The sequence below is a fragment of the Lepidochelys kempii genome, chromosome 4 (genome assembly GCF_965140285.1).
Source record: "Lepidochelys kempii isolate rLepKem1 chromosome 4, rLepKem1.hap1, whole genome shotgun sequence".
Lineage (NCBI taxonomy): Eukaryota > Metazoa > Chordata > Testudines > Cheloniidae > Lepidochelys > Lepidochelys kempii.
The window spans coordinates 122,524,463-122,551,610 of NC_136383.1; the positions used below are offsets into that span (position 1 = coordinate 122,524,463).

Genomic DNA, 27,148 nt, shown 5'->3' on the forward strand with positions numbered 1-27,148 from the left:
TATCTCTCTATCAGTGTTATAGAGGGAGGACAATTTATGAGTTACCCTGTATATGCTTTATAGAGAGTAAAACGGATTTATTTGGGGTTTGTATCCCATTGGGAACTGGGTGCTGGAGATAGGTAACCTGCTGAGTGGTTTTCAGTTAAAGCTTGCAGCTTTGGGGGTGTGGTTCAGACCTGGGTCTGTGTTGCAGCAGGCTCAACAAGCTGGCAGGGAAAACAGGCTCAGAGGTAATTTCAGCACATCAGGTGACAGTCCCAAGGCAGTCTCTGTCACTGGACCTGTCACACATAGTTTTTCTAATGAAGTGAGGTGACATCTGCCTGGAATGGGAAAGTGTAGACCGAGATGAATCCTTTCAGGAGCTCAAAATGAGAGTGTAGTGTAAGTGCCCCTGGAGTATATTTAGGGTATGTCTACACTGTACCTGAGAGAGAGCCTTACAGCCCGGGTAGACAGATGTGCTCGTTCTGCTCAAGCTAGCGTACTACAGATATCAGTATGGGTGTTGTGGCGCAGGCAGTGGCATGGACTAGCCACCCAAGCTCAGACCCTGGGGGTTGGGTGAGTTGGTACTCTGGCGGCTAGCTTTTGACACCTCCCATTCCACAATGTCCACACTGCTATTTTTAGCATGTTAGCTCAAGCAGAGCTAGTGTATGTTTGTTCACTCGAGATGTAAGACACACTCCCAGGTGCCTTTTAGACATATCTATACAGGCCATTCTGCTTTTAGGGCTGCTGCTATATGCTCAACATTCCTTAAAGGGGAACTTCAAATGTATGTACTGTTGTTAGTTTATTTTATGATATACACTTTGTTACATAGCAGCCAAAGGAATTGAAGGCTTGAAGGAAGGTGCTTTGCTTTTGTACTGGTTTCTAAAATAGAACATCAGACCTCTAGTCCATAAGAAGTTTGGGGTTTCTCCCCTTTTTTGGTATAAAAAAGGAGCTTTCTGTCCTTTTATGGATAAGATGTTGTGTCTCTGATCTGCTGGAGTCTCTAAATTATTTCCATACCATAGACTTTTTAAGTTTTCCGAACTTTTGGGGGGACCCCATACAAAATACAGGCAGGAAACAGTTAAGAACCCACCCTGCCTGCACACAGCCAAACTACCCCTATCCCAGATCAGCTGTTTGGGGGACAAGATAGGTGAGATAATATCTTTTACTGGACCAACTTCTGTTGGTGGAAGACACAAGCTTTCAAGCTTCACAGAGCTTTTCTTCCTGTCTGGGGAAGGTAACTAGTGTCTGACCTAAACACAAATTGGGACATACTGTTAAGCTTAAATGGTTCACACATGCTGTCGGAGACCACTTAAAACAAGGTGGGCAATTAAGGGTTAGCAAGCCATGGGCTGCGTTACAAATTGTTGTAATGAGTCATAAAACCAGTGTCTCTGTGGAGTCCATGGTTTTTAGTGTCTAGCAGAGTTATGAAGTTTAGCTCCCAGGCTTGTCTCTTGAAGGTGTTGCACAGGTTTCCTTTGAGGATGGGGCCTGTTAGGTCAGATATAGAGTGATCTCTTTGTGAAAAGCGTTCACCCACAGGTGATATGATGTTTTTTTCTTTCATCATTTTTCTATGTGAGTTCATTTGAGAGCATAGTGATAGTCTGGTTTCATGCACATAGTTGCTGTTGGGGCATTTGATGCACTGGATGAGGTACACTATTTATTGTGATCGGTATGTGGAGGACCTATGAATCTTGAAAAGTATGTCATGAGGGGTATGATTGTCACAGCAGTGGAAGTATGTCTGCAGGTTTTGCATCTGTTGTTCTGCCAGGGGCTGGTGGTGCTTTGAGGTGGTATGTATTGGTGTGTACTAAAACATGCCAATTTATAGTTAGATGCCTGCATTTGAAAATGTGCTTTTTATTTGTGTTATTAAACAATCAAAAACAAATTTAGTTCATAAAATTCAAGGAAACGTTCATGGTTGAGATTGTTCTATATCAGAATGGAGTGTGTCTTTGGATTTGCTAGCAATTACAGTCTCAGTGACCTGGTGCAATCTGGGACTCTGTATTCACAGAATCTTTTTCTGTCTTTTGCCATGTTATTCCACTTACTTATTTCAGCAGGGAAAATGAATGTATGAATTGTTAGCAGCAATCACTTTAATCTGTAGCAGGGGTCAACACTGACATTTAAGCACACTACATTGTCATGTTGACTGACACTGTGTGATGATGCAAGACATGTAAATGACCAAATTCTGGCTCCCCGCTAAAATAATTAAAGTAATACACATCTAACTGTAGTGGGAAAATTACTGCCATTCATAACAGCAGTTTGCTCATCTGCAATAAATGCTGTGAAACTGTATGATCAAAAAGAAAAGGAGGACTGGTGGCACCTTAGAGACTAACATATTTAGTCTCTAAGGTACCACCAGTCCTCCTTTTCTTTTTGCGGATACAGACTAACACGGCTGCTACTCTGAAACCTGTATAATCAAAGTTCATTGTTGATGGATTTCCTCCTGCTGTTTGTATGTCTACTGAAGACTTGAACAGTAGGAATTCAGCAGCTAGATCCTACTTACTACAAACACATACTGAAGAATATATATTTATATATCAAAAAACACTTTCCCAGACAATATTTTGAAGAACCAAAACTTTGCCCCTTCTATGACCAATTGTTTAGCTTTTCTTACTGAGTCTTGGCACAGTCTTCAGTAAAGACAAAGCAAGCAGCTTAGCAGCCACTCATACCATAAATCAAGAAATTCCTGCAAAGAAAATTTCCTGGTGGAACAACAAGGTCATTAATGACTGTGTAAAATCCTTTTACATTGTAATATATCTGTGACCTTAGAAGATACACCAGCCTAACCTTGTCAAAACTTGTCTAACATTTTTATGAGCCTTAGCCTTCTTTTTGACTACAAGGAGATTTTGTGACATTCACAAAATATTTTTGGATGTATTAGGCAGAATTCAACTGAATGTATAAAACAGCTGAAACTCCTTTGTTTCCACAAACATGGCTGTGAATTGAAAGGTGATTCCAGGTGATTGTACGCTAATAAGCACATTTTTAGCAGCTGTCTAGCTTTGCTATTGAAATCCCATTTACAGTTTACCTGTACTTGTTCTACCTAAACAAAGAGCTTGTTAAACTGGTAAAAGTTACATACCCAGGCCAGAAGCTTGGTTCAGTTACCATAAAAAAATGTTATGGTGCCCAGGCAGGGTTAAAACCTGCCACCTGAGAATGCCCCTACACAGAGGGCTCCCTACTACGTGGAGCTGGCACAGACAGATGCATGCTGGAGATGAATGCCTGCCTGTGAGGATGGTGTTGCCAAGAGGGCTTCAGCTTTCTTAACCACAGGATGCTGTTCCAGGAAGGAGGACTGCTAAGCAGAGATGGGGTCCACCTATCGAGGAAGGGGAAGAGCATATTTGGATACAGACTGCCTAACCTAGTGAGGAGGGCTTTAAACTAGGTTAGAAGGGGGCAGGTGACCAAAGCCCACAGGTAAGTCAAAAACATGCAGACCTGGGAGAAGGATTGGAATTTGGGGGAGCATGGGCTATTGTAGCAGGGAAAAGGGAGAGAAACGACAGAACTGCGGGGGGAAGGGAAATCAAATCAGTATCTTAGATGTCTGTATACTTGGTGGTGATGGAGGACTTTAACTACTCAGACATCTGTTGGGAAAATAACACAGCAGGGCACAGATTATCCAACAAGTTCTTGGAATGTATTGGAAACAATTTTTTATTTCAGAAGGTGGAGAAAGCTACTGGGGAGAGGCTGGTCTAGATTTGATTTTGACAAATAGGGAGGAACTGGTTGAGAATTTGAAAGTAGAAGGCAGCTTGGGTGAAAGTGATCATGAAATGATAAGAGTTCATGATTCTAAGGAATGGTAGGACGGAGAACAGCAAAATTAAGACAATAGATTTCAAGAAGGCACACTTTAGCAAACTCTGGGAGTTGATAGGTAAGATCCCATGGGCAGCAAATCTAATGGGAAAAACAACTGAAGACAGTTGGCACTTTTTCAAAGAGACATTATTAAGGGCACAAGAGCAAACTATCCCACTGCATAGGAAAGATAGGAAGTATAGCAAGAGAACATCCTGGCTTAAGCAGGAGATCTTTGATGACCTAAAAATCAAAAAAGAGTCCTACAAAAAGTGGAAACTAGGTCAAATGACAAAGGATGAATATAAACAAAACTATGTAGGCACAAAATTAGAAAGGCCAAGGCACAAAATGGGATCAAACTAGCTAGAGACATAAAGGGTAACAAGAAAACACTCTACAAATACATTAGAAGCAAGAGGAAGACCAAGGAGAGGGTAGGCCCTTTACTCAATGAGGGGGGGGGAAAACAGTAACACAATATGTGGAAAAGACAGAGATGCTTAATGACTTCTTTGTTTTGGTTTTCACCAAGAAGGTTGGTAGTGATTGGACGTCTAACATAGTGAATGCCAGTTAAAATGAGATAGGATCAGAAGCTAAAATTGGGAAGAAAAAAGTTAAAAATTACTTAGACAAGTTAGATGTCTTCAAGTCACCAGGGCCTGATGAAATGCATCCTAGAATACACAAGGAGCTGCCTGAGGAGATATCTATCTGAGACATTAGCGATTATCTTTGAAAAGTCATGGAAGACAGGAGAGATTCCAGAAGACAGGAAAAAGGCAAATAAGTGCCCATGTATAAAAAGGGAAATAACAACAACCTGGGAAATTACAGACCAGTCAGCTTAACTTCTGCACCTGGAAAGATAATGGAGCAAATAATTAAGCAATGAATTTGCAAACATCTAGAAGATAACAAGGTGATAAGTAACAGCATGGATTTGTCAAGAACAAATCTTGTCAAACCAACCTGATAGCTTCTTTGACAGGGTAACAACAAGCCTTGTGGATAGGGGAGAAACAGTAGACTTGGAATATCTTGACTTTAGTAAAGCTTTCGATACTGTCTCACATGACCTTCTCATAAACAAACTAGGGAAATGCAACCTAAAATGGAGCTACTATAAGGTAGGTGCATAACTGGTTGGAAAACCATTCCCAGAGTGTAGTTATCAGTGGTTCACAGTCATGCTGGAAGGGCATAACAAATGGGGTCCTGCAAGGATCAGTTCTGGGTCCGAATCTGTTCGATATCTTCATCAATGATTTAGATAATGGCATAGAGAGTACACTTATAAAGTTTGCGGACGATACCAAACGGGGAGGGGTTGCAAGTGCTTTGGAGGATAGGATTATAATTCAAAATGATCTGGACAAACTGGAGAAATGGTCTGAAGTAAATAGGTTGAAATTCAATAAGGACAAATGCAAAGTATTCAACTTAGGAAGGAACAATCAGTTGCACCCATACAAAATGGGAAATGACTGCCTAGGAAGGACTACTGTGGAAAGGGATTTGGGGGTCATAGTGGACCATAAGCTAAATACGAATCAACAATGTAATACTGCTGCAAAAAAAGCAAACACCATTCTGGGATGTATTAGCAGGAGTGTTGTAAGCAAGACACGAGAAGTAATTCTTCTGCTCTACTCCACTCTGATTAGGCCTCAGTTGGAGTATTGGGTCCAGTTCTGGGTGCCACATTTCAGGAAAGATGTGGACAAGTTGGAGAAAGTCCAAAGAAGAGCAACAAAAATGATTAAAGGTCTAGAAAACATGACCTACGAAGGAAAAATGAAAAAATTGGGTTTGTTTAGTCTGGAAAAGAGAAGACTGAGGGGGGACATGATAACAGTTTTCAAGTACATAAAAAGTTGTTACAAGGAGGAGGGAGAAAAAATGTTCTTAACCTCTGAGGATAGGACAAGAAGCAATGGTCTTAAATTGTAGCAAGGGAGGTTTAGGTTGGACATTAGGAAAAACTTACTAACTATCAGGGTGGTTAAGCACTGGAATAAATTGCCAAGGGAGGTTTTGCAATCTCCATCATTGGGAATTTTTAAGAGTAGGTTAGACAAACACCGGTCAGGGATGTTCTAGATAATATTTAGTCCTGCCATGAATGCAGGGGACTGTACTAGATTACCTCTCGAGGTCCCCTCCAGTCCTGTGATATCACCAAGCCTTCTCCCATACCCCTGGGATAGAGAATATGGAAAGCGTAGTGGACTATGACTGTTCTCTGCTTATCACTCATATAGAGGCTCTTTAGAAGGAGAGCCATAAGGCTGCTCTAACTTACACCTGGGGCTAGATTGACTCATGCACACCCAAGAGTATGGGGAGCACACAGGTAGCTTAAAGCCACTTTTGTTTTACCTCTCCCTCCTTGCCCTAAATGCAGGAAGGGAATAAATGAGAATCAGGCCTCAGCTGTGCAACCTTGTACATGTGTTTTTCCTCTTCAGGGCTTGTCAGCATGGCAACCTGGTTTTGTGTGATACCACCAAATGCAGTAGAACATTCAGAAGGGTATGGACTGTTGGTGTACTCATTTGCATGCCAATAATTGGAACATTCTTCCACTTCACATATCATTGCTGATTTCTGAACTGTGCCAACAATACCAGTGGTTAAAGGAACATAGAATGTGCACCTAGTTAATTTCTCAAGTGTTTGTAAGCATTCATATGGTTGCCTTTGTAATGGATGCCATAGTTTCCAGTCTAGTAAAGCTAAAGGCTGATACCCTAATAATTTATCAGGCTTCACTTTCTGTTTTGTTTGATATAATCAATTATATGCTGGCTTGATATGCTATTTTGTGGTGGTGCCTATCTATCTGAAAATTACATTAAAAGTAACCTGCATGTTCAGGACCCAGTTAGACTGAGTGATACAAACGAAGAGCACATTTTTAAGCAAAGTTTAGTCATCACACCTTAGCTGATTTGTACTAGCTTTTAATATAAGGTGACTTGAGACTAAATGTGCTAAGGACATGTAAGTTCATATTGTACACAGCAGTATCTCATGAATATCAGCTATCTTACTCATTCTTCAATCCCCATAATTAATTAATTCTCTAGAAGCAATCCCCTTTGGTGGGATCCGTACAACCTGAGCAATGAATCACACTGACTTGAGATAATGCAGGATTTAGGCTCTGTACAGCAGGATTAACATACAAAGTCAGTAGTTTATTCAGATGAAATGCAAGCTGCAGGAAATGGCCCATCATCTGCAAATAGGTTAGCAGTCATACTATAGTAACAGAAATGCCATCACAGACTTGCACACTATCTGATAATGCTGCTAAGTACATGCCTGGAGAACAATATTCTTGGGACACTTTACCGACACTTGTTGATTGTGTATGTAGATTCTCCAATCATAGCTCCCTGGCAAAGTCATGTCACATCTAATTTCCTACAAAACTATTTAAACTTTAAATATTTTTGAGTGTAAGATAAGGTCTCCTTCAAATTAAAGCATCTTTTAATACTGTTATCATGAGCCTGAATAAAACCACTGCCAGCAAACAAGTGTTGTTTCATTGGGGTTCTGTCATCTTTGGCATGATAGTCTGTTCTAAATAACTTTCCAAACATAGCAGCTAAGAAAACTAATTGAACTTGGTCTTACCTATGGTATTAGAACCATTCTGATCTAAAATAACACAATGATTGCATTTTAAAGGAATCCTTCATCAACCAAAATGCAGAGGCTACTTATCTATCACAGTAAACGCTTCTTGAGTAGACAGCATGGAACAACATTCTTGGTAGTAGATGAGCTCTGGAAAGTCGTAACCCTGGGGATTCCTTGCATGCTCCCTCAGAGCACTGAAAATTCAGAGCCAGTAATTTATAAGGAGCAGTGGCCCCAACTCTATTTCAGTTCCATTATTCTTAATCAGAATACACTCTAGAGATACCAGACAGTTGGGCAGGGCAGACCTATGCTGTCAATTGACTTGAACTACAGTTACTAAATAATAGCCTTTCTTTCTCCTTTGAGTAGTGACAGCATAGAGTCCCACTCTTTGGGGATTAACTTGCAGTAACAAAGCCAATCAGAGCTGGGACTACAGAGAACTAGTTAAATAATGATTGCAGGGCTGCTCTATGGAACTGAGCATGAGAACTGGAAGCTAAATCAATAAAATGAATTGAACTTCAAGTAGCAGCCTTCTGTACCTCAATGATAGAAACTTCTAAGGCCTTGTCTACACTAAAGGGAAAATCGATCTAAGCTATGCAATCTGAGTTACGTGAACAGCGTAACTCAAATTGACATAGCTTAGATCTACTTTCTGCAGGGTCCACACTATGCAACGTCGATGGGAGACGCACTCCTGTCAACTCCCCTTACTCTTCTCGATCAAGTGGAGTATAGGAGTCGACAGGAGAGCCATTGGCGGTCAATTTAGCGGGTCTTCACTAGACCCACTAAATCTACTGCTGATGCATCAATTGCCACACCATGGATCCTCCGGTAAGTGTAGACAAGCCCTAGGATATGCAGAAGCAGCTGCTTTGGGCCTGACTGAATCTATATATACACATACAAAATGATGGGGTTTAAATTAGCTGTTACTACTCAAGAAAGATCTTGGAGTCATTGTGGATAGTTCTCTGAAAACATCCACTCAATGTGCAGCAGCAGGCAAAAAAGTTAAACAGAATGTTGGAAGTCATCAGGAAAGGGATAGATAAAAAGACAGAAATTATCATATTGCCTCTGTATAAATCCATGGTACACCCACATCTTGAATACTACATGCAGATCTGGTCGCCCCATCTCAAAAAAAGATATATTGGAATTGGTAAAGGTACTGAAAAAGGCAACAAAATGATTAGGGGTATGGAATGGCTTCCATATGAGGAGTGATTAATAAGACTGGGACTTTTCAGCTTGGAAAAGAGACGACTAACATGGGATACAATAGAGGTCTGTAAAATCATGACTGGTGTTGAGAAAGTAAATAATGAAGTGTTATTTACTCCTTCTCATAACATAAGAACTAGGGGTCACCAAATGAAATTAATAGGCAGCAGGTTTAAAACAAGTGAAAGGAAGTATTTCTTTACACAACCCACAGTCAACCTGTGAAACTCTTTGCCAGAGGATGTTGTGACAGCCAAGACTATACCAGGGTTCAAAAAAGAACTAGATAAATTAATGGAGGACAGGTCCATCAATGGCTATTAGCCAGGATGGACAGGGATGGTGTCTCTAGCCTCCGTTTGCCAGAAGCTGGGAATAGGTGACAGGGGATGGATCACTTGATGATTACCTGTTCTGTTCATTCCCTCTGAAGCACCTGGCATTGGCCACCGTTGGAAGACAGGTTACTGGGCTACATGGACCTTTGGTCTGACTCAGTATGGCCATACTTATGTTCTTATATCTTAAGACTCTGAGCCACTGACACATGACAAGCTGATACACAAATTAAATATAAGAAGAACTAAAACACCAAACAAAACCCAAAAGGAAAAGATTAAAGTTAATCAGCAATAAAATAATAGCAACTAGCCACGAGGTCAGGATACAATAAAAAGAAGGAACAAGACACCCATGTGTGTTTGTGTGTGCACACATGCACATGTCATGTCTTGCATTGCCTTCCTTTATTTGTAAACCCTTTTAGTTTAGACTTTAAGCTCTCTGGGGCAGGGACCTGCCTTCTGCATGTATGAAGCACCTTCCAGAACTATGGGCACTATACAATAGTGAATAATAACAAATACAATTTAGACAATCTTTAAGATATTTCTTCTTGATCTATCCCCATGCTATTAGTAACTGAGGTGGATTATGAAAAGATATAGTTCCCTAACATGTCTTTAACTAAGGCCTTGTCCACACTACAGGGGAAATTTGATCTAAGCTATGCAATTTGAGTTACGTGAATAGTGTAACTCAGATCAACATAGCTTAGATCTACTTACCATGGGGTCCACACTACACAATGTCGACAGGAGATGCTCTTATGTCAATTCCCCCTACTCTTCTCGAACTGGTGGAGTACAGGAGTTGACACGAGAGTAATCTGAGACTCGCTAAATCAACCGCAGATGCATCGATCGCTGCTCATTGATCCCCCGGTAAGCGTAGACAAGCTCCAAGATACACAGTCTAGCCTCTCCACATAGAGAATGAGATTTAAGGAAGGGTATTGTGAAGTTAGTGTATTGGTTAGGTGGAAATGAGAAATCACTTTAGTTGGCTATCTAGGATCATTCTAATGATATGGAATTGTTTCTGATTAACTAGAAAGTGAGTATTATGGAGGTAAAGTTGCTGTTCCAGATACATTTCAGAGTAGCAGCCGTGTTAGTCTGTATTTGCAAAAAGAAAAGGAAAACTAGTGGCACCTTAGAGACTAACCAATTTATTTGAGCATAAGCTTTCGTGAGCTACAGCTCACTTCATCGGATGAATTCAGTGGAAAATACAGTGAGGAGATTTATATACACACAGAACATGAAAAAATGGGTGTTATCATACACACTGTAAGGAGAGTGATCACTTCAGATGAGCTATTACCAGCAGGAGAGCGGGGGGGGAGACGGACCTTTTGTAGTGATAATCACGATGGGCCATTTCCAGCAGTTAACAGGAACGTCCGAGGAGCAGTGGGAGGTGGGGGATGGGGAAATAAACATGGGGAAATAGTTTTACTTTATGTAATGACACATCCACTCCCAGTCTCTATTCAAGCCTAAGTTAATTGTATCCAGTTTGAAAATTAATTCCAATTCAGCAGTCTCTCGTTGGAGTCTATTTTTGAAGTCTTTTTGTTGTAATATTGCGACCTTTAGGTCTGAAATCGAGTGACCAGAGAGACTGAAGTGTTTTCCGACTGGTTTATGAATGTTATAATTCTTGACGTCTGATTTGTGTCCATTTATTCTTTTACGTAGAGACTGTCCAGTTTGACCAATGTACATGGCAGAGGGGCATTGCTGGCACATGATGGCATATATCACATTGGTAGATGTACAGGTGAACGAGCCTCTGATAGTGTGGCTGATGTGATTAGGCCCTATGATGGTGTCTCTGAATAGATATGTGGACACAGTTGGCAACGGGCTTTGTTGCAAGGATAGGTTCCTGCGTTAGTGGTTCTGTTGCGTGGTGTGTGGTTGCTGGTGAGTATTTGCTTCAGGTTGGGGGGCTGTCTGTAGGCAAGGACTGGCCTGTCTCCCAAGATTTGTGAGAGTGATGGGTCGTCCTTCAGGATAGGTTGTAGATCTTTGATGATGTGTTGGAGGGGTTTTAGTTGGGGGCTGAAGGTGATGGCTAGTGGCGTTCTGTTATTATCTTTGTTGGGCCTGTCCTGTAGGAGGTGACTTCTGGGTACTCTTCTGGCTCTGTCAATTTGTTTCTTCACTTCAGCAGGTGGGTATTGTAGTTGTAAGAATGCTTGATAGAGATCTTGTAGGTGTTTGTCTCTGTCTGAGGGGTTGGAGCAAATGCAGTTGTATCATAGAGCTTGGCTGTAGACGATGGATCGTGTGGTGTGGTCTGGGTGAAAGCTGGAGGCATGTAGGTAGGAATAGCGGTCAGTAGGTTTCCGGTATAGGGTGGTGTTTATGTGACCATCGCTTATTAGCACTGTAGTGTCCAGGAAGTGGATCTCTTGTGTGGACTGGTCCAGGCTGAGGTTGATGTTGGGATGGAAATTGTTGAAATCATGGTGGAATTCCTCAAGAGCTTCTTTTCCATGGGTCCAGAAGATGAAGATGTCATCAATGTAGCGCAAGTAGAGTAGGGGCATTAGGGGACGAGAGCTGAGGAAGTGTTGTTCTAAGTCAGCCATAAAAAAGTTGGCATATTGTGGGGCCATGCGGGTACCCATAGCAGTGCCGCTGATTTGAAGGTATATATTGTCCCCAAATGTGAAATAGTTATGGGTGAGGACAAAGTCACAAAGTTCAGCCACCAGGTGTGCCGTGACATTATCGGGGATACTGTTCCTGACGGCTTGTTCCTTACAGTGTGTATGGTAACACCCATTTTTTCATGTTCTGTGTGTATATAAATCTCCTCACTGTATTTTCCACTGAATGCATCCGATGAAGTGAGCTGTAGTTCACGAAAGCTTATGCTCAAATAAATTGGTTAGTCTCTAAGGTGCCACTAGTACTCCTTTTCTTGTTCCAGATACATGATTTTGTGTCTGAATATTTGGTACTCAGAATCTAGTCACAACAAAGAGCCTGTACCAATATGCTAAGGATACTTTACATCTTTAAATTCAAATTTAGTAGATTTGTATGATATATATTAGGTAGGGCTGTCAAGTGATTAAAAAAATTGCGATTAATTATGATTAATCGTGTGATTAACTGCACTGTTAATAATAGAAAACCATTTATTTAAATATTTTTGGATGTTTTCTACATTTTCAGATATACTGATTTCAATTACAACACAGAATACAAAGTGTACATTCTCCACACCTCATCCCTCTCAGATTTTGGAAGGCATTTCAATTCTTAAATCTTGGGTAGAGTGCTATATCTTTACTAAGAAATCTCACATTGGTATCTTTGCATTTTGGCAAATCTGCTGTGAAAGTGTTCTTAAAATGAACATGTGCTGGGTCATCATCTGAGACTGCTATAACATGAAATATATGGCAGAATGCAGGTAAAACGGAACAGAAGACATACAATTCTCCCCCAAGCAGTTCAGTCACAAATGTAATTAACGCATTATTTTTTTAATGAGCGTCATCAGCATGGAAGCATGTCCTCTGGAATGGTGACCGAAGCATGAAGGGGCGTATGAATGTTTAGCATAACGGCACATAAATACCTTGCAATGCCGGCTACAAAAGTGCCATGCAAATGCCTGTTCTCACTTTCAGGTGACACTGTAAATAAGAAGCAGGCAGCAGTATCTCCCATAAATGTAAATAAAGTTGTTTGTCCTAGAGATTGGCTGAACAAGAAGTAGGACCGAGTGGGCTTATAGGCGCTGAAGTTTTACATTGTTTTGATTTTTAGTGTGGCTATGTAACAAAAAAAATCTACATTTGTAAATTACACTTTCACGATAAAGAGATTGCACTACAGTACTTATATGAGGTGAATTGAAAAATACTATTTCTTTTATTTATCATTTTTACAGTGCAAATATTTGTAATAAAAAAATATAAAGTGAGCACTGTACACTTTGTATTCTATATTGTAATAGAAATCAATATATTTGAAAATGTAGAAAAACATCCAAAAATATTCAATACATTTCAATTGGTATTCTATTGTAATTTAATGAATTGCAATTAATTTTTTTAATCGCAGTTAATTTTTTTGAGTTAATCACGTGACAATTGCAAGTAATCAAGAGCCCTAATTTGAACAGCAAGATTGAAATCATGCCCATATTGAAGACAATCGCAGAACTCCTAATAAATGGAGTCAGGATTTCACCCCAAATCTTTCATTCCTGCAAACAACAAGATATTAGCAACGATGTAATATTCTAAACATCTCTATGGTATTTTAAACTAACTTTAATGCAGCTGCTCTTCCAAGTGCTGCTCTGAACAGGGAAATCTGCTCCAGTTTGTCTAGAAGTTGTTGTTCCTTGGCTTGTTTTTCATGTATTATCTGGTCTCTCTTCTCCTCCTCTGCCTTCTTCTGTGCTTCTTTCAGTAAAGCTAGGCGTTCACGCAGTTCCACTATTGACATTTCACCACTAAAGCCATAGCCAGCAGTCTACAGAAATACAAATCAGTGAGTGGAAAAAGACTATATTGATCATGTTTCAGCTCACATTGACGTCACTGGGAGTTTTGACTTCAATTAAGCAGGATTTGGCCTTAACTTATTTACAAGCTACTTTCTGTGGCATAGAAATAATTTTCAGAGACGTATCATAGTACATGAGTCTAAGATGTGACAATACAACTTTTCACAGAAGAAATCTCATCTAGGAAACAAACTGAACTAACCACAAATATAAAAGTCCAGTTTTATCTGACCAGAAATGATTCTAGATAACACAAAATCCAGTTTTAATAGGAAGTTTAAAAGTTAACAGCATCATTTTAAATTTGGAAAACTGTGAAATCTGTGAAACCAGAAGGGAATATACATTCAAAAATAAATACTGAGATCATTTGTTTGCTACTATCTGTTTTTCCACTTGGGTGGAAGAGTAATCTAGCTGCAGATTATGGGCCAGATCCTGTGAAATATTGAGCACCTGCATTTAACAGCTGAGGTTAATAGGAGTTAACTGTTCTGCACCTGGCAAGATCAGACCCTTAATGTCCAAGGCCAACATTTTAAAATCTGAGTGCCTAAAGTTTGGCATTGAATTCTGGATTTAGGAGCCCAAAGAGAAGCAGCCAGAGTTTCAAGGGTGCTGAGAAACCACAACCCTCATTGAAGTAAATTTTCTGTAGTATTTGGCTGGTGAATCTTGCCCATATGCTCAGGGTTTACCTGATCGCCATATTTGGGGTTGGGAAGGAATTTTCCTCCAGGGCAGATTGGAAGAGGCCCTGGAGGTTTTTCGCCTTCCTCTGTAGCATGGGGCACGGGTCACTTGCTGGAGGATTCTCTGCTCCTTGAAGTCTTTAAACCATGATTTGAGGACTTCAATAGCTCAGACATAGGTGAGAGGTTTTTCGTAGGAGTGGTGGGTGAAATTCTGTGGCCTGCGTTGTGCAGGAAGTCAGACTAGATGTTCATAATGGTCCCTTCTGACCTAAATATCTATGAATCTATGAAAATGGGAGCTGCAGGTAGTCAGCATCTCAGAAAATCAGGACACTTCTAAACAGAAGTTTAGGGGCTTGACATTTTTAGCCCACTACCAAAGCCATATATAAGCAGTAAAATTATCTGCTGTGAAGGAATAGGACCCCTTCCACATATTTACAGGATCACCCCAGTTATTGTACCTCACAGACCTCTGAAATACAAACATCAAAATTACGTAATCATCACACTGAGCTTCTAAGCAATCTCTCTTCCAAAAGGACATTGCTGGGTCTCAACACCATGTGCATCAGTACCTCCACCCTGTACCAATGCAATGCATGCTGATGGGTGCATATATAGACACAAATACTGGGCTTCTGAGTAGTTTCCTTTCCAAAACTGCATCAGTTTCACACCAAAAAACGACTATTTTTGTCTATCCTGATGCATTTTAATTTTCACATTTCAAGATGCATATCCTTGAACTATCCCCTCATCTACTGTTTGACCCAGTCAGTACATTGTTGCAGAGCTGTAATACATGAAGTGAAAGGGAAATGCATTAGTACAGGATGGAGATTCTGGTGGTGGTGTGTGAAAACTTAGTAGGGAGACTGTGCAATGTCCTTTTTTGGAAGCGGATTTGCTTAGAAGCCCAACGTGGTGACTGAGTTTCAGAAATCTTTGTGGGATGGTCCTGGGAATATATGAAGGGGCTCCTTTTCCTGCACAGTAGATAACACTGCTGTTCATGTAACTGGAGTGCCACCAGGTGGATAGCTGGGGACATTAAAGATTATGAAAGTAAGTGAGAATTTCATGGACTCAAATTCTATTTCATCTAGTTTGAAAGTGTATTTTTACAAAAGAGAAATGCAGGCTAAGCAAGTAAAATGTACTAACTGAAATCGGAGTCACATCTTAAGCACTACTAGGAAATTATAATGTAAACCTGAGAGTTCTCATTCCTTTCTTTATCTGGTTGTAATTTGAATGACCAGCTCACTTTTACCAAATTTACATTTAGCAAGGGCTTCCCTTTGGCTTGATTTGGAATGAGTATTTCAAATATGACTTCAAATGTGTTGTGTTCACTTGCTATTTGAATCTCCTCTCAGGAATGAGTTAGATAGGAAACCATATTTAAAGCCAAATACTGCCCTTGGATACAAATAGGAACAATGGGAGCTGTATGTGAGGAGCTGACTGCAAAATTTTGCCCACTGTCAATGGCAATGAAATGAACTAGGCCTATAAATGAGAAAGTACCGGAATTCTCATCCCTTTCGTTTTAATGAACCAGACAATGAGTGCTGCTCCACAGCAGCATGTGATTGAGAGAGCTCTGTAATTCCAAGCCCTGACTACATTAAAGAACTATGCCATTGCACCACTGCTGCTCAGACTGGTTCAGTCATAAAAGTGCAAGTTGCAATGTGAACAGACAAGAGAGCCTGTTCAGGGTCCACAAAGTGCATTGCGTGCATTCACAGCACTCCCTGTGAGCACTGCAGAGCTTGTGGATTGTTGACTCTTTCCCACATCCCCAGGGAATAGGTATATAACCTCTGAGACATAATGTCTATTTGTAGTTGTTCACATTTTTGGCTTGCTCCATTGTCTGCTTTAAATAGCTTCATCCCATGTGAAGGTCTGTATATGCACTGTCAAGAGCAGGGTCTATGCTCTAGGTGGATACCGCCTTTGGTTGATAGTGCTCCAAGGGAGAAGGAAGTTGACTTTATTCTTTTTTTCTTCAGTTATTCATTTTTTTTTTCAGATAAATTGGGTTTCTCTATTGTTTTTTTCTGTTCTTATTTTGTTAGGTTTATACTTTGCTTTGTAGCTGATCCCAGTTTCATTCTCTTGTGTTTCCCTTTAAGGTCCCAAGTGACACTGTCCAGCCAGTCCTCCCTTCTTCTCACTACTAATGCAGTGTCCCCCACAGGGAATTAATAGCTTCTTTGGGAAACAGGGGGTAGGGAAATGGGATGGGGCAGAAGGGACAAAAGTGGATTTTGGAGAAGTATGGCGAGGTAACATGGTGGATTTGTTTGGGGATCTGAGGAGATGGTGAGGGGTAAGTAGGCTGCTAATGACTCAGGTCTGTTTTCTGCTTTTAGATATCAAGAGTTTGGAAGATACTGCCAAAGGAGCATATGGACTGCTGCACCAGCAACGCCCTCTCATGGAAGGAACAGCATCTCTCTGTTGGTTTCTGCTAACTAACCATTAAGGATTTTTTTCTTTTTCTTTTTCAGCTGAATTCCCATGGAAGAAAGGAAAAAGTAAAAGAGAGCAGTTCTGATTGTTTACAAGTGTTATTCAACTTTTATTTTGCTTTATCTTTTTGTTTTGTTATGCTGCTCTGGGTATATGGGGAAGGGGCAAGGGAGGAAGACGAGATCCTGGGCAGAGCTGAGACCAGTCAAGTTTTGCATCAGGTGCTTTTGGGCCTGTATGCAGCCAGTAGGTGGCTGGCTTGAGAGGTGGCAGAGCCAATTGCTAATGTTGTCACTGAAGGGTGGGTGGGAGCATTGTGGGATTGTGCTAGGAGGACTAATTGCACCAATGCAATTGCCACGCTTGTGTTTCCTGTCCAGAGACACAGTATAGGAGGCATAGCTTTACTCAGAGTCAGTGTAGTCACTGCAGTGATATGAACACCTCTACATCATTCCAAGCTCTATGTGTGGACATGAGAGCTCCAAGTATTGACAAAACAGTTACTGTGAAGGTAGAGCAATCTAGGGGCTCTACTTGGAAATGTCTTAAGAGACATGTTATAGGATGAAATCCTGGCACTACTGGACTTAATGGCAAAATTCCCATTGACTTCAATGGGGTTTAGGATTTGATCTGTGCTCGTGATGTTTTCTCTTATAAAGTGTTCATTTTATAAACTCTGGGAAAATTCAGGTTCAGATTTAATTTTTCAATCAAAGCTGCATGTCTTGGGCTCACCTCTAATTGCATGTATCCAACATGCAATATTTTTGTATGCAGTATAATTCACGTCTGTGTGAAAGGTAAACATACCTCTAAAACAGTTATTTTTTTCCTTATGAACCTACCTGGGTTAAGTCAACAAACTTGTTCCTAAAGAATGGCAGAGATTCTATAGCTCTTATCTGTTGAATCAATTCATATCTTTTCCTAATCTTCTCTTCTTCTTCTTCCAGAGCTTGACGAAGAAGTTCTCGGCTCTCCTCAGACACTTCCTGAACTGAGAGAAAACAAATAACCCATGTTAGCTGCATGTCGGATGCTGCAATACATCTGGAGATGAATTCTTGTACATGTGTGAATAATGACTAATACTGATCTGAATATACTTCAGGTTGTTACCCTGCCCTGGTAGGAAGGATGATGAGAGAGACTAATAATTACTTTCCATCTCTAATATCTGTGATTCTATGAGACTTACAGACACAGAACTGAAATATAAAGCAGTTTATACTTACAGTTGACACAATTAGTATGTAGTAATTTATTTTCTAGTTTAGACTTGAGACCAAAAAAAATAGGAAAATGCGTAGTTTCATTTACTTAAAGTACAGACTCTGTCTAGCATCAAATATTCATAGCTTTCCAAGCTGTATGTACTCTGGAAAGCTATGGATTCTAGCTCACTGCCAGGCTCACCTATCTAGGAGAAAGACTGGCTTACTCAGTGTAACCCAGGAACCTCTTGGTGCCAACTGGCAGAGGGCACAGGGGCCGCATAGAGTTTTACAGGGATCTCCTGGGTCAGATATACGCAAATTAAGTTGACCAAAGGGTGGCATGTGAAGCCTTTACCAAGAGCCAAATAATCATTGCAAAATGTATGTACAGATAATGTTTAAGAAATTATGTTCTTAAGGTATGTGAGTTAAGGCAGGTCACCAGAAAGTGATAAACATGCTGCTGTCAGGTAGGAGGGAAGAGATGCTTCTCTCTTTCTCTGGCTGGTCATGTGTGTATTGTCACTTTCACAATGGAGGCCTATCTACAATCTGAGCTCAATGGTAATCAAGAGATTGTGAAATTGACAAGAAAGAGGCACACAGGAGACTGTCCTATTTATGAGTAAAGACAAAGATGACTGGGGGTACAGGGGGACACTCTCGGATCTTTTCCACCGAGGAGGCAAGCTGACAGCACGACTTGTCTCATGAAGGGAAGACCGCAGCCAAGACTGGCTGTAATATGCTGGAAGGATTTTGGGTGAGCTTTGACCTATAAGACATGACAGTAACTAGTTAAGTAAGTCTAGGTTCTAAAATGTGTTTTTATTTTATATGAAACCATTTGTCTCCAATATTTATACTTGCTATCACTTGAATCTTTGTTAAACAGACTTTAACTATAAACTTCCCTACGTGCTGAGTGTTAAAGTAGAACAGTAATGTGAGGTGTATCTGGTAAGCTGGGGCATGGTGTTGCTTTGGGAGCAGTGAATCTGTGAATACTGTGGGTGTCCAAAAGACTAGAGGCTGGACACTCCAGGGGGACAATCCAAGGGCTTATGGTTGGAGTGTGTCTATTGCTAACCTACAGAAGGACAGCAGGGCCTGTGTAGGCTGAGAGGGGAATGCTTATGTTGCCCTTGGCCAGTGGAGTTGGGGAGCTGACCTACAGCAGGCACAGACAAGGTTTCCTCACATGAACAGCAGGTGGTAGCGAGGTACCTCACAGCCCTGGGGACCCTTGGGAAGCATCACACTCAGAAGCTAAAAACAAGAATTAAAATCTGAATGACAGAGGTGTGATCCTATCCAGGCAGAGGAGAACTTGTGCATTTGAGGGCTCATCTTCTGCACTCTATATTTCTCAAGGCTAGAGACTGCCTATTCCTTCAGTAGGTATTAGTGCAGTCCTATAATGGAGTAAGTACCATGCATATCTTTGGATGGAGGAAGAGACCAGCTTCATGACCACCACTAAGTCATCTGAGCTAAAATATAAACTGGAACGTCCCCTTGGAGAATTGTGGAAAGCCAGCAACATGCACTCTCCACTCCAATCACTGCTCTCCTTTTTCACGCCCAGTGATTTATTTTGGTTTAGAGAAGAAACTCTCTCTTATCTCAGTGGCTGCTTTCTTCTCCTCCTCCTCAGCTTGGAAGAGGTCAATAATGAGTTATGTCTCCTTTAAAATTTTCAGTTGGCCCAACAAGTCTTCTCTTTAAGACATTGGGGATTCAGTATTAGTCACATGAATCTGATCACCATATACTGGTATGGCAATCAGAACAGGCAGTCACATGTACCACTTCTGGCAGGAGTGTAGACTAGTAGCTTCAGAATGCCTGATTCTGCATCTTCCCCTTTAAACACAGGGAATAACTTCTCTGGGCCAGTAGCATAGCTTAGATGCTCATTTCAGCTAGAGTGGGCTCAAAGATTCACTTATTACATTGGTCCACTTGTTTACGGGAACATATATTCTGAATTTCTCCCCCTCTTCTTTTTCAACAAAATTTAGATGAGTTGCCCACTAAAATAAAGATAAAATGACTTGGAAATTTGCCATCATATCCTAGGGGTTTGGCAACACAAATACCTATTTGTCGTTTGTACTTCTGGAGCTTCATTCGTGCTTGCTTCACATTTTTATGTCCTTCCACTACTTGCTCCACCAACTCTCTCATTTCCTTCGCTTCCTGAAGACGTTTCTCTGCATATTGGTGCATCAATTCTGCTGTCTAAACCCCAAACAAACAACAGGTCAGTAAAGAAAATGATAAAAACAACTCTTCTCTCTTTGCTGCAAGCTGTTAAAAACGGGTAAGAACAACTGGATTAGCAGGATTGCAGCCTCTACAAAAGTAACAAGTGTGTAAGGAGGGAGACAGGAGGGAAACCCCAGTTTGAGGATCCTGGTTCTGCCTTATTGTTCGATAGCAGTTCTGCAGGGTTTGTTGTAACTCTACAGCTGCAGTAACCTCTGTGCCCCCTTTACAGGAAAACCAACATGACAGGATGTTCAGAAGGCCACACAGACAGCCAAGGGGAGGGAAAGTTCATTTGCACCATCTCCATAGATTTGCTCCCAACTGTTTTTCAGAGCACATAAGGAGTTACCTTCTGCCCCGGTCATGACTAACTGACGCCTTGTCTACACAGGGACACTCAGGAAAGCTAAGGTGACTCAGCTGAAGGTGTGGAGTCAATGCACATTTGTTAAAGCGTGTATGGATGCTCTCATTCAGAAGTAAACTGGCCTGAATTTGTTGTAATTTAATCCTCTCCAAAGAGGAGGCCAATTTCCTCCTGAATGGAAGCATCCATACCTGCTTTAACTTATGCGCGTTGCCTTCACACCGTTAGTTGATTCTCCTTAACTTTCCTGAGTGTCCCATGTAGACATGTTTTATTCTCAGGCAACCCTGATACAGGGCTAACTTGAACTATGGTCCCGTAATGAGCCTGCATTACCTTTCTATAATACAGAGAAAGCATGTTTTCAGCTACCGTCTGTATTGGCTTGTGAGATGAATTAGCTCAAAGATTGTGCATTTGGAAGTGTATTTCATGAAACAATTGTTCAGCATAAAATATGCATGCACATCTATAAAGTGGTCTCCTGCGCTTCCCCACCATTGAGGTTCTGTATATCCTAAATAGCACAGAGCAGTGGTTCTCAAACCATCGTCGGGGTCCGCGACGATACTCCAGGGGGTCCGCGAGTCACATCCAGGACCACCGGCCCTGCTGATCAACTCCTCTCCCTCCCTCCAGTGTCTCTTGCATGATGCAGAACAGCTGTTCAGCAGCGTGCAGGAGGCGCTGGGAGGGAGGGGAAGGAGCGGGGATGGGGTGTGCTCGGGGGAAGGGATGGAAAGAGGTAGGGAAGAGGAGGGGCAGGGGTGGAGCAGAGGTGGGAAGAGGTGAAGCAGGAGTGGGGCCTTGTGGGAAGGGGCGGAGTGGGGGTGGGGCCCAGGGGTTGAACACCCCCAGGGAAAATTAGAAACCTGGCTTGTGGGTCTGCGAAAAAATTTAAATCAAAATGGGGGTCCTCGGGCTGCTAAAGTTAGAACCGCTGGCACAGAACACATCAGGTGAGCCCAGACATCTGACAGACTTTTTGTTGCTTTGATCCTATTCAAACACCATAACATAGTTATTCTTCTACTAATGAGTCCACTGAAAATAACTGCCTTTAATCTCTTGATGTCCGCACTTCTTAGTTACAAAGAATGGGAAATCCAAGACAACAAGGGATTCAGAGGTAAATATTTCTTCTGCTTTTACTCACTTTAATAAGCACATATTAACTATCAAATCAAATACTAGTAAACCTTTTCTTTCCCAACATACTAGAACTTCTGTGGATGTAAACTAAAGCACAAGATTTTTGCACTAGTTGCAGACTCCAGTTAAATACACAGACCTACTTTGAATGAACTTCTGTACATTGTTATAACAAGCTGTTTATTGATATAAAGCTCAAATAAAGTCTGAGTAATTCTGTAATGCTTTACCTCTTCTCTTTTTAGTTCAGCTTTCTTCTTGTTTTCCTGAATTACATTCTGACGTGCTAGAACTGCCTCCTCGTGACTCAGTTTCCCTTGTAGCCTCCTACATTCTATTTCAGCCAGCTGTTGTTCCAAATCTTTTTCACGCATCTGTTTTTGCCATTCCAGGAATTCAGATGGGTCATGGGCACCTCGTAGCAAACTTTCAATTCTGGAAAGGAGAAGAAAACCTTTAACACTAGGTTCCTGTATTTGAACATTTTGGCTATGAGCAAATTCTGCTTTTCAGCTGAAACATTTCTTAAAAAACTTTGAGCAAAACCCATTTACCTGTTTGAGTTACCCCTTCAAACATGGTTGACAGGGCCAGCCTTATGGGTGAGTGACATGGGTGACCACCGTGGGTGCCGTGGTCGGGGGGGGGGGCGCCATGGTCAAGAGGGTGCCAGCGTCCGGGCACAGTAAGAGGCAAGTGCCCACCAGCCAGGCTCCACTCCCCACTTTTGGGTGGTTTCGTTGGCCTGTGCGGTGTCCTGGCTTGGCAGAGGAGGCAGGACAGGTCAGGCCGGCTCCCAGCTGGGGGAGGGGCGGAAGTTGCAGGGGTGTTGTTGCAATTTGTGGCTGAGGAGGGTCTGCTCTCGGGGTGAGCTGCAGAATCCCTGGCAGGCCCAGGGAAGTGCCTTGCAGGGCAGGCTGGGCTTGCCCCGGACTGTGCCATGCGCTGGTTTGCACTGGGCTGGGGGCGAGGACAGTGCCAGTGGGAGAACTGCTTCTACCCAGTGTCTCCTGTGCTCACCCCAGGCTGCCAGCTCTTGCCAAGGCTCTAGGCGTCAGCTGAGCACTGACAAATTCATAGCTGGAAACCAGACCAGCTCACATATGTGTTAGTATTTTTCAAGATAGGCATTAGACTTACAAAAATGTGTTAAGTTTCTATGGAATATTTGTACGTTGCTGCATGAATTAATTTCACTTGTAATGTCCATATCCCATGCTATACAGTGATATGCAAGTTTTGCTTTATAATTGTAAAAATGCTTGCTCTGAACCTGTGAACCAAGTCAGAAGAAATGGTCCCACGCCCATCAAGAAGGGCTGTCAAAACTAAATGGGCCATTGGGGAACCTCATAATACAAACACTTGGTTAATTTCCCTCTCACACCCATGAAGGTGCTATATGCAAATAAGCTCATCCCATCAGCTTGAATGCTGGAAGGAAGACATAAAGATCACTGACATGAATATTTTTCTTTTTGCTGTTTGGACTCTCACAGGGCTGGAGCTCTGAAACAGAAGCTGAGATCCTCAGGGTCAACCTAAAAGACACACAGTACTGACCGATTACTATAACTCGGTCACCTTTTGGAACCACAGAGTGTAACTTATTTGTGTATGTGTTTGCCTGCTTTAACCTGTAAATAACTCATTTCTTAGTTAACAAAGCCTTAGTTAATTTACTATAGGATGGGCTAAAAGTGTTGTCTTTGGTGTGATAACTTTGGTACAAATTGACTTGGGGTAAGTGATTGGTTTCTTGGGACCGGGAGCAACCTGAATATTTTGTGATCTTTGGCATATAGCAACCAACTATCACAAAGTCCAGCTTGCCTGGGTGGCAAGATAGGCTGGAATGCCCAAAGGGACTGTCTATGACTCAATGGTAACACTGTTACAGTGCTTCATGAGTTCATAGTTTTTACTGGGTTGGTGAAATCTAATTATAGAACATGCCACCTGTTTGAGATCTCTGCTCTACCTTTTTGACAGTGTGCCCAGAAGTTGGCACTCAGGGTCATGAACCACTCCACACAGCGTGACAGAGGGACACCAAAAAAAAGAAAAAAAATAGGAAAAAAAAATCCATGCAGGCATCTCAATGCTGTGCAATTCATGCTTTAGCATAGCATAGAAGTTTCATTCTCTATTTTGATGTAAATTATTCTCAACAATAATAGTGATGGAATGCCAAATGTATGTGGAATATAGGTAACCTTGGCCAAGATTCTCAAAGGTATTTCGTTGCCTAATTCCAGTTGAAATCAGTGGGAATTAGATACCTAAATACCTTTGAGGATGTGGGGTCTTGCAACTCAAATGAGTGACATCTCTCATTTTGAAGGGGTCACTCATTTTAGTCAGATTTGACAGGTCTGAATTTAATCCTTAGCCTCATTATGTTCACTTCTAAAAGCTTTTGTGGAAGGCTGGAGTCTTCTAAAGAGGTTAATAATGTTTTGCACTAAGCCTGCTAACTCAGGTGGAACATTTATAATATTAACCCAAGATGACAATATTCTAGATTTTGTCTCAGTCGAAATTACTAGTTGTAATGTTATTTATTTCTAGTGAAAGAACACAACCTGCACTGTCCATTCACTCTCTCTTCCCTCACCCCCAATGATTAACAGGTGAACTGAAAACCTAGACTAATGACTACTATGTCCTGTATGGTCATGGAAGCCAGTGAGTATTATTACATAAATAGTAACCAGTTTGAGTATAAAACTCTGAGTACAATAGCCCACATTCAGCTCAGATGTAACTCCACTGAAGGTAACAGAGTTACACCAAAAATTATTTGACTTATTTGTGTTCCTTAACAAATACACTATAAGTACTTGAATAGGTACGAACATAATCTGTTTGTATGTGTAACTACGTACACGCATGGATGTGTGTGTGTGTAATTACTTACCCAGAATGATGTACTTATGTGTATCTAAAACATGATTATTCATGGCACTTAACAAGTGGGCATTAGCTAGAATGCTCAGTTAGAACAGAGTCACATTGTACTCTACCTACAATAAAACAAAAAAGTCTTCATTGCCATTCTAATGTAGTCTTTAATTTCAGTCCTATCTGCTCATTATCATGCAAATTTTCATATGCCTTTAACAGATTAATTAAACTGCAGTTAAACTAATATAATGAGTTTCCCTTAATGTGCTCTCTATATCAAAGGATGTATAAAAAGGAGCTGGGAAATATTATGTACAGAAAGTACCTGCTGAGTTCTTGTTCCATTTTTCGCTGGTAGTGAGCACCTTCTCTTAAGATCGCTGTTGCATTTAATTTAATAGGTACGTTGTTAATCTATCAGGAAAAGGAATGCATATACTATATTTAGCAATGTGAATCATAAATGGACTACAGAAACAATTCAAAGGGTTAAATAAATCAATCCATGGTAATTCAATCACTTTAGATCACCTTCAAGATGAAGTATAAATTTTGCTCAAAGCATTAATCTCACATTCACAATAGATTTGCATGCTCTTCATAAACCACTCAAGCTGTTTAAGCAGTCAACCAGGTCCCTGAAGTGGATTATAAATTTGTAATCACTCTTGGGCCATGTCAAATCATATAAGGTGTTCACTTCTTTTAATTTTTTTAAACTCTTATATACTCATGTACATGGAAACATTCCAATAGGAAAAAAAAAGATTCCAGTTGATTTGGACAAAGATATGATTGCCAACTGCTTCCAACAGAAAACATCTTGTGTGTTCACCTCTGGGAGAGTTGAAAGGAAGGAAGATCACACACATATTCCAGTAACACGTAGAACTTTTCATCTGAGGATCTCAAGTGGCTTGCAAACATTAATTTATTAACTTTAACATATTTCTAGGAGGCAGGATCATTATATCCATTTTATAGATGGAGAAACTGAAGTACAGACTTCATCAACCTTCAAAGTCACAGAGAGAGTTACCAGTACAACTGGGACTACTAGATCCAGGGCTGCTTCAGCATCTCTCTTCAGAGTAAGTATTGCCTTAGGAGTGACGGACAGATAATCCCTAAAGCCTGAGAGAGGCAGTGGAGTAGAGCCACTACGCAGCTTCTTTGCCAGCCAAGGATTCCCCTTACACAAGGGGAATCCTTAGAGGGCCAGATCCAGCTTTACAGTGGCACACAATGGGTCCAGTTCTGATCTGACCAGCATACTAGAGAGGCAACACCTTTGAAGTCAATGCAATAGTGTCAGTGTAAAACTGGTGTGAGATCAGAATTGAGCCCACTCCATATAGAAAACAAAAATCATTCATGACACCAGCCAGTTAAATTAAGTCCATTCACAATGTGGATATGGAAGCAAATCATATTAAAATGTATTTTAACTACAAGATAACTGTATTGCTCTGCCAGTCCCTAAAGATGTGCAGAATCACTCAAGACATCCTATACCAACCTTCTGCACAACCAACTGAAATACATAAGCAAAACTGAAAAACATGGTTGTTTCATATTTGAGGTTGATTATGTAGGGTCAAATGTTGTAATCAGGAAATTCAATAAATGGAGGTGAACAGTGTTTTCCTACAGCATGGGACACATTTTAATAGCCCACCTGTGAAATGTAGTTACCCATCTATTTCTCAGTGCAAAAAAGGTGGGTGCCAAAGTTTGGGGGAGGAGACAGCAACGAGAGTCCTTTCTTTCCTTATACTGGTCTTGCCATCTCTACAGGTGGGTGAGGTAATATCTTTTATTGGGCCAACTTCTGTTGGTGAGAGAGACAAGCTTTCGAGCTTACACAGAGCTCTTCTTCAGGGGTGGGAAATGTACTCAAGAGCGCAGAATTCAAAGATAGTCTATATTTTTTATATTGTATTGGTTTTAAATTGAAAACATTCACTAAAATATGTGGAAGTTATTATGCTTTTGGAAACTGCTTGTTTATTCCCCCTTCATGTAGTATATGGAGTTCCTGTAGATTAGACAGAAAAGTGGTCAATATCCTGAACTGAAACTGATTATGGGGACAATATTTTACCTAGAAATGTTCCATCTCCAGTTTAATAAATAAAATTATGATTGAATAAAATGCACTCTAAACAGCCAGAATACACAAGGATTAGAAGATTTGTGCAGGTATGTACAAAAAAGTATCCAAATAGATTTTTCTATTGCATATATTATCAGTGAATACCTGATTTCACATTACCCCTTTTCTATCATGTCATTCCTTCCCCCTTATCAAGTAGGAAGAAGGGGCTGCATACTTGAGTAATTCTTGTGGAAAAAATCATATTCAATAT

The 27,148-nt window shown here is 40.9% G+C and overlaps 1 protein-coding gene across 3 annotated transcripts in view; it reads right to left on the reverse strand.

Annotated features, from left to right (window-relative positions):
* The window catches only part of CFAP99 (cilia and flagella associated protein 99), a 107,894-nt gene that overhangs the window by 17,111 nt on the left and 63,635 nt on the right, over nucleotides 1–27,148 (reverse strand). For all 3 annotated transcript variants that reach the window (XM_073342717.2, XM_073342716.2, XM_073342715.2), the window contains 5 exons: nucleotides 25,105–25,193; nucleotides 22,103–22,307; nucleotides 20,182–20,323; nucleotides 17,708–17,859; nucleotides 13,435–13,640 (listed from right to left, as the gene is read on the reverse strand). In XM_073342717.2, coding sequence (XP_073198818.1) covers nucleotides 13,435–13,640; nucleotides 17,708–17,859; nucleotides 20,182–20,323; nucleotides 22,103–22,307; nucleotides 25,105–25,193 — 794 coding nt within the window. The remainder of the gene's footprint in view (nucleotides 1–13,434; nucleotides 13,641–17,707; nucleotides 17,860–20,181; nucleotides 20,324–22,102; nucleotides 22,308–25,104; nucleotides 25,194–27,148) is intronic.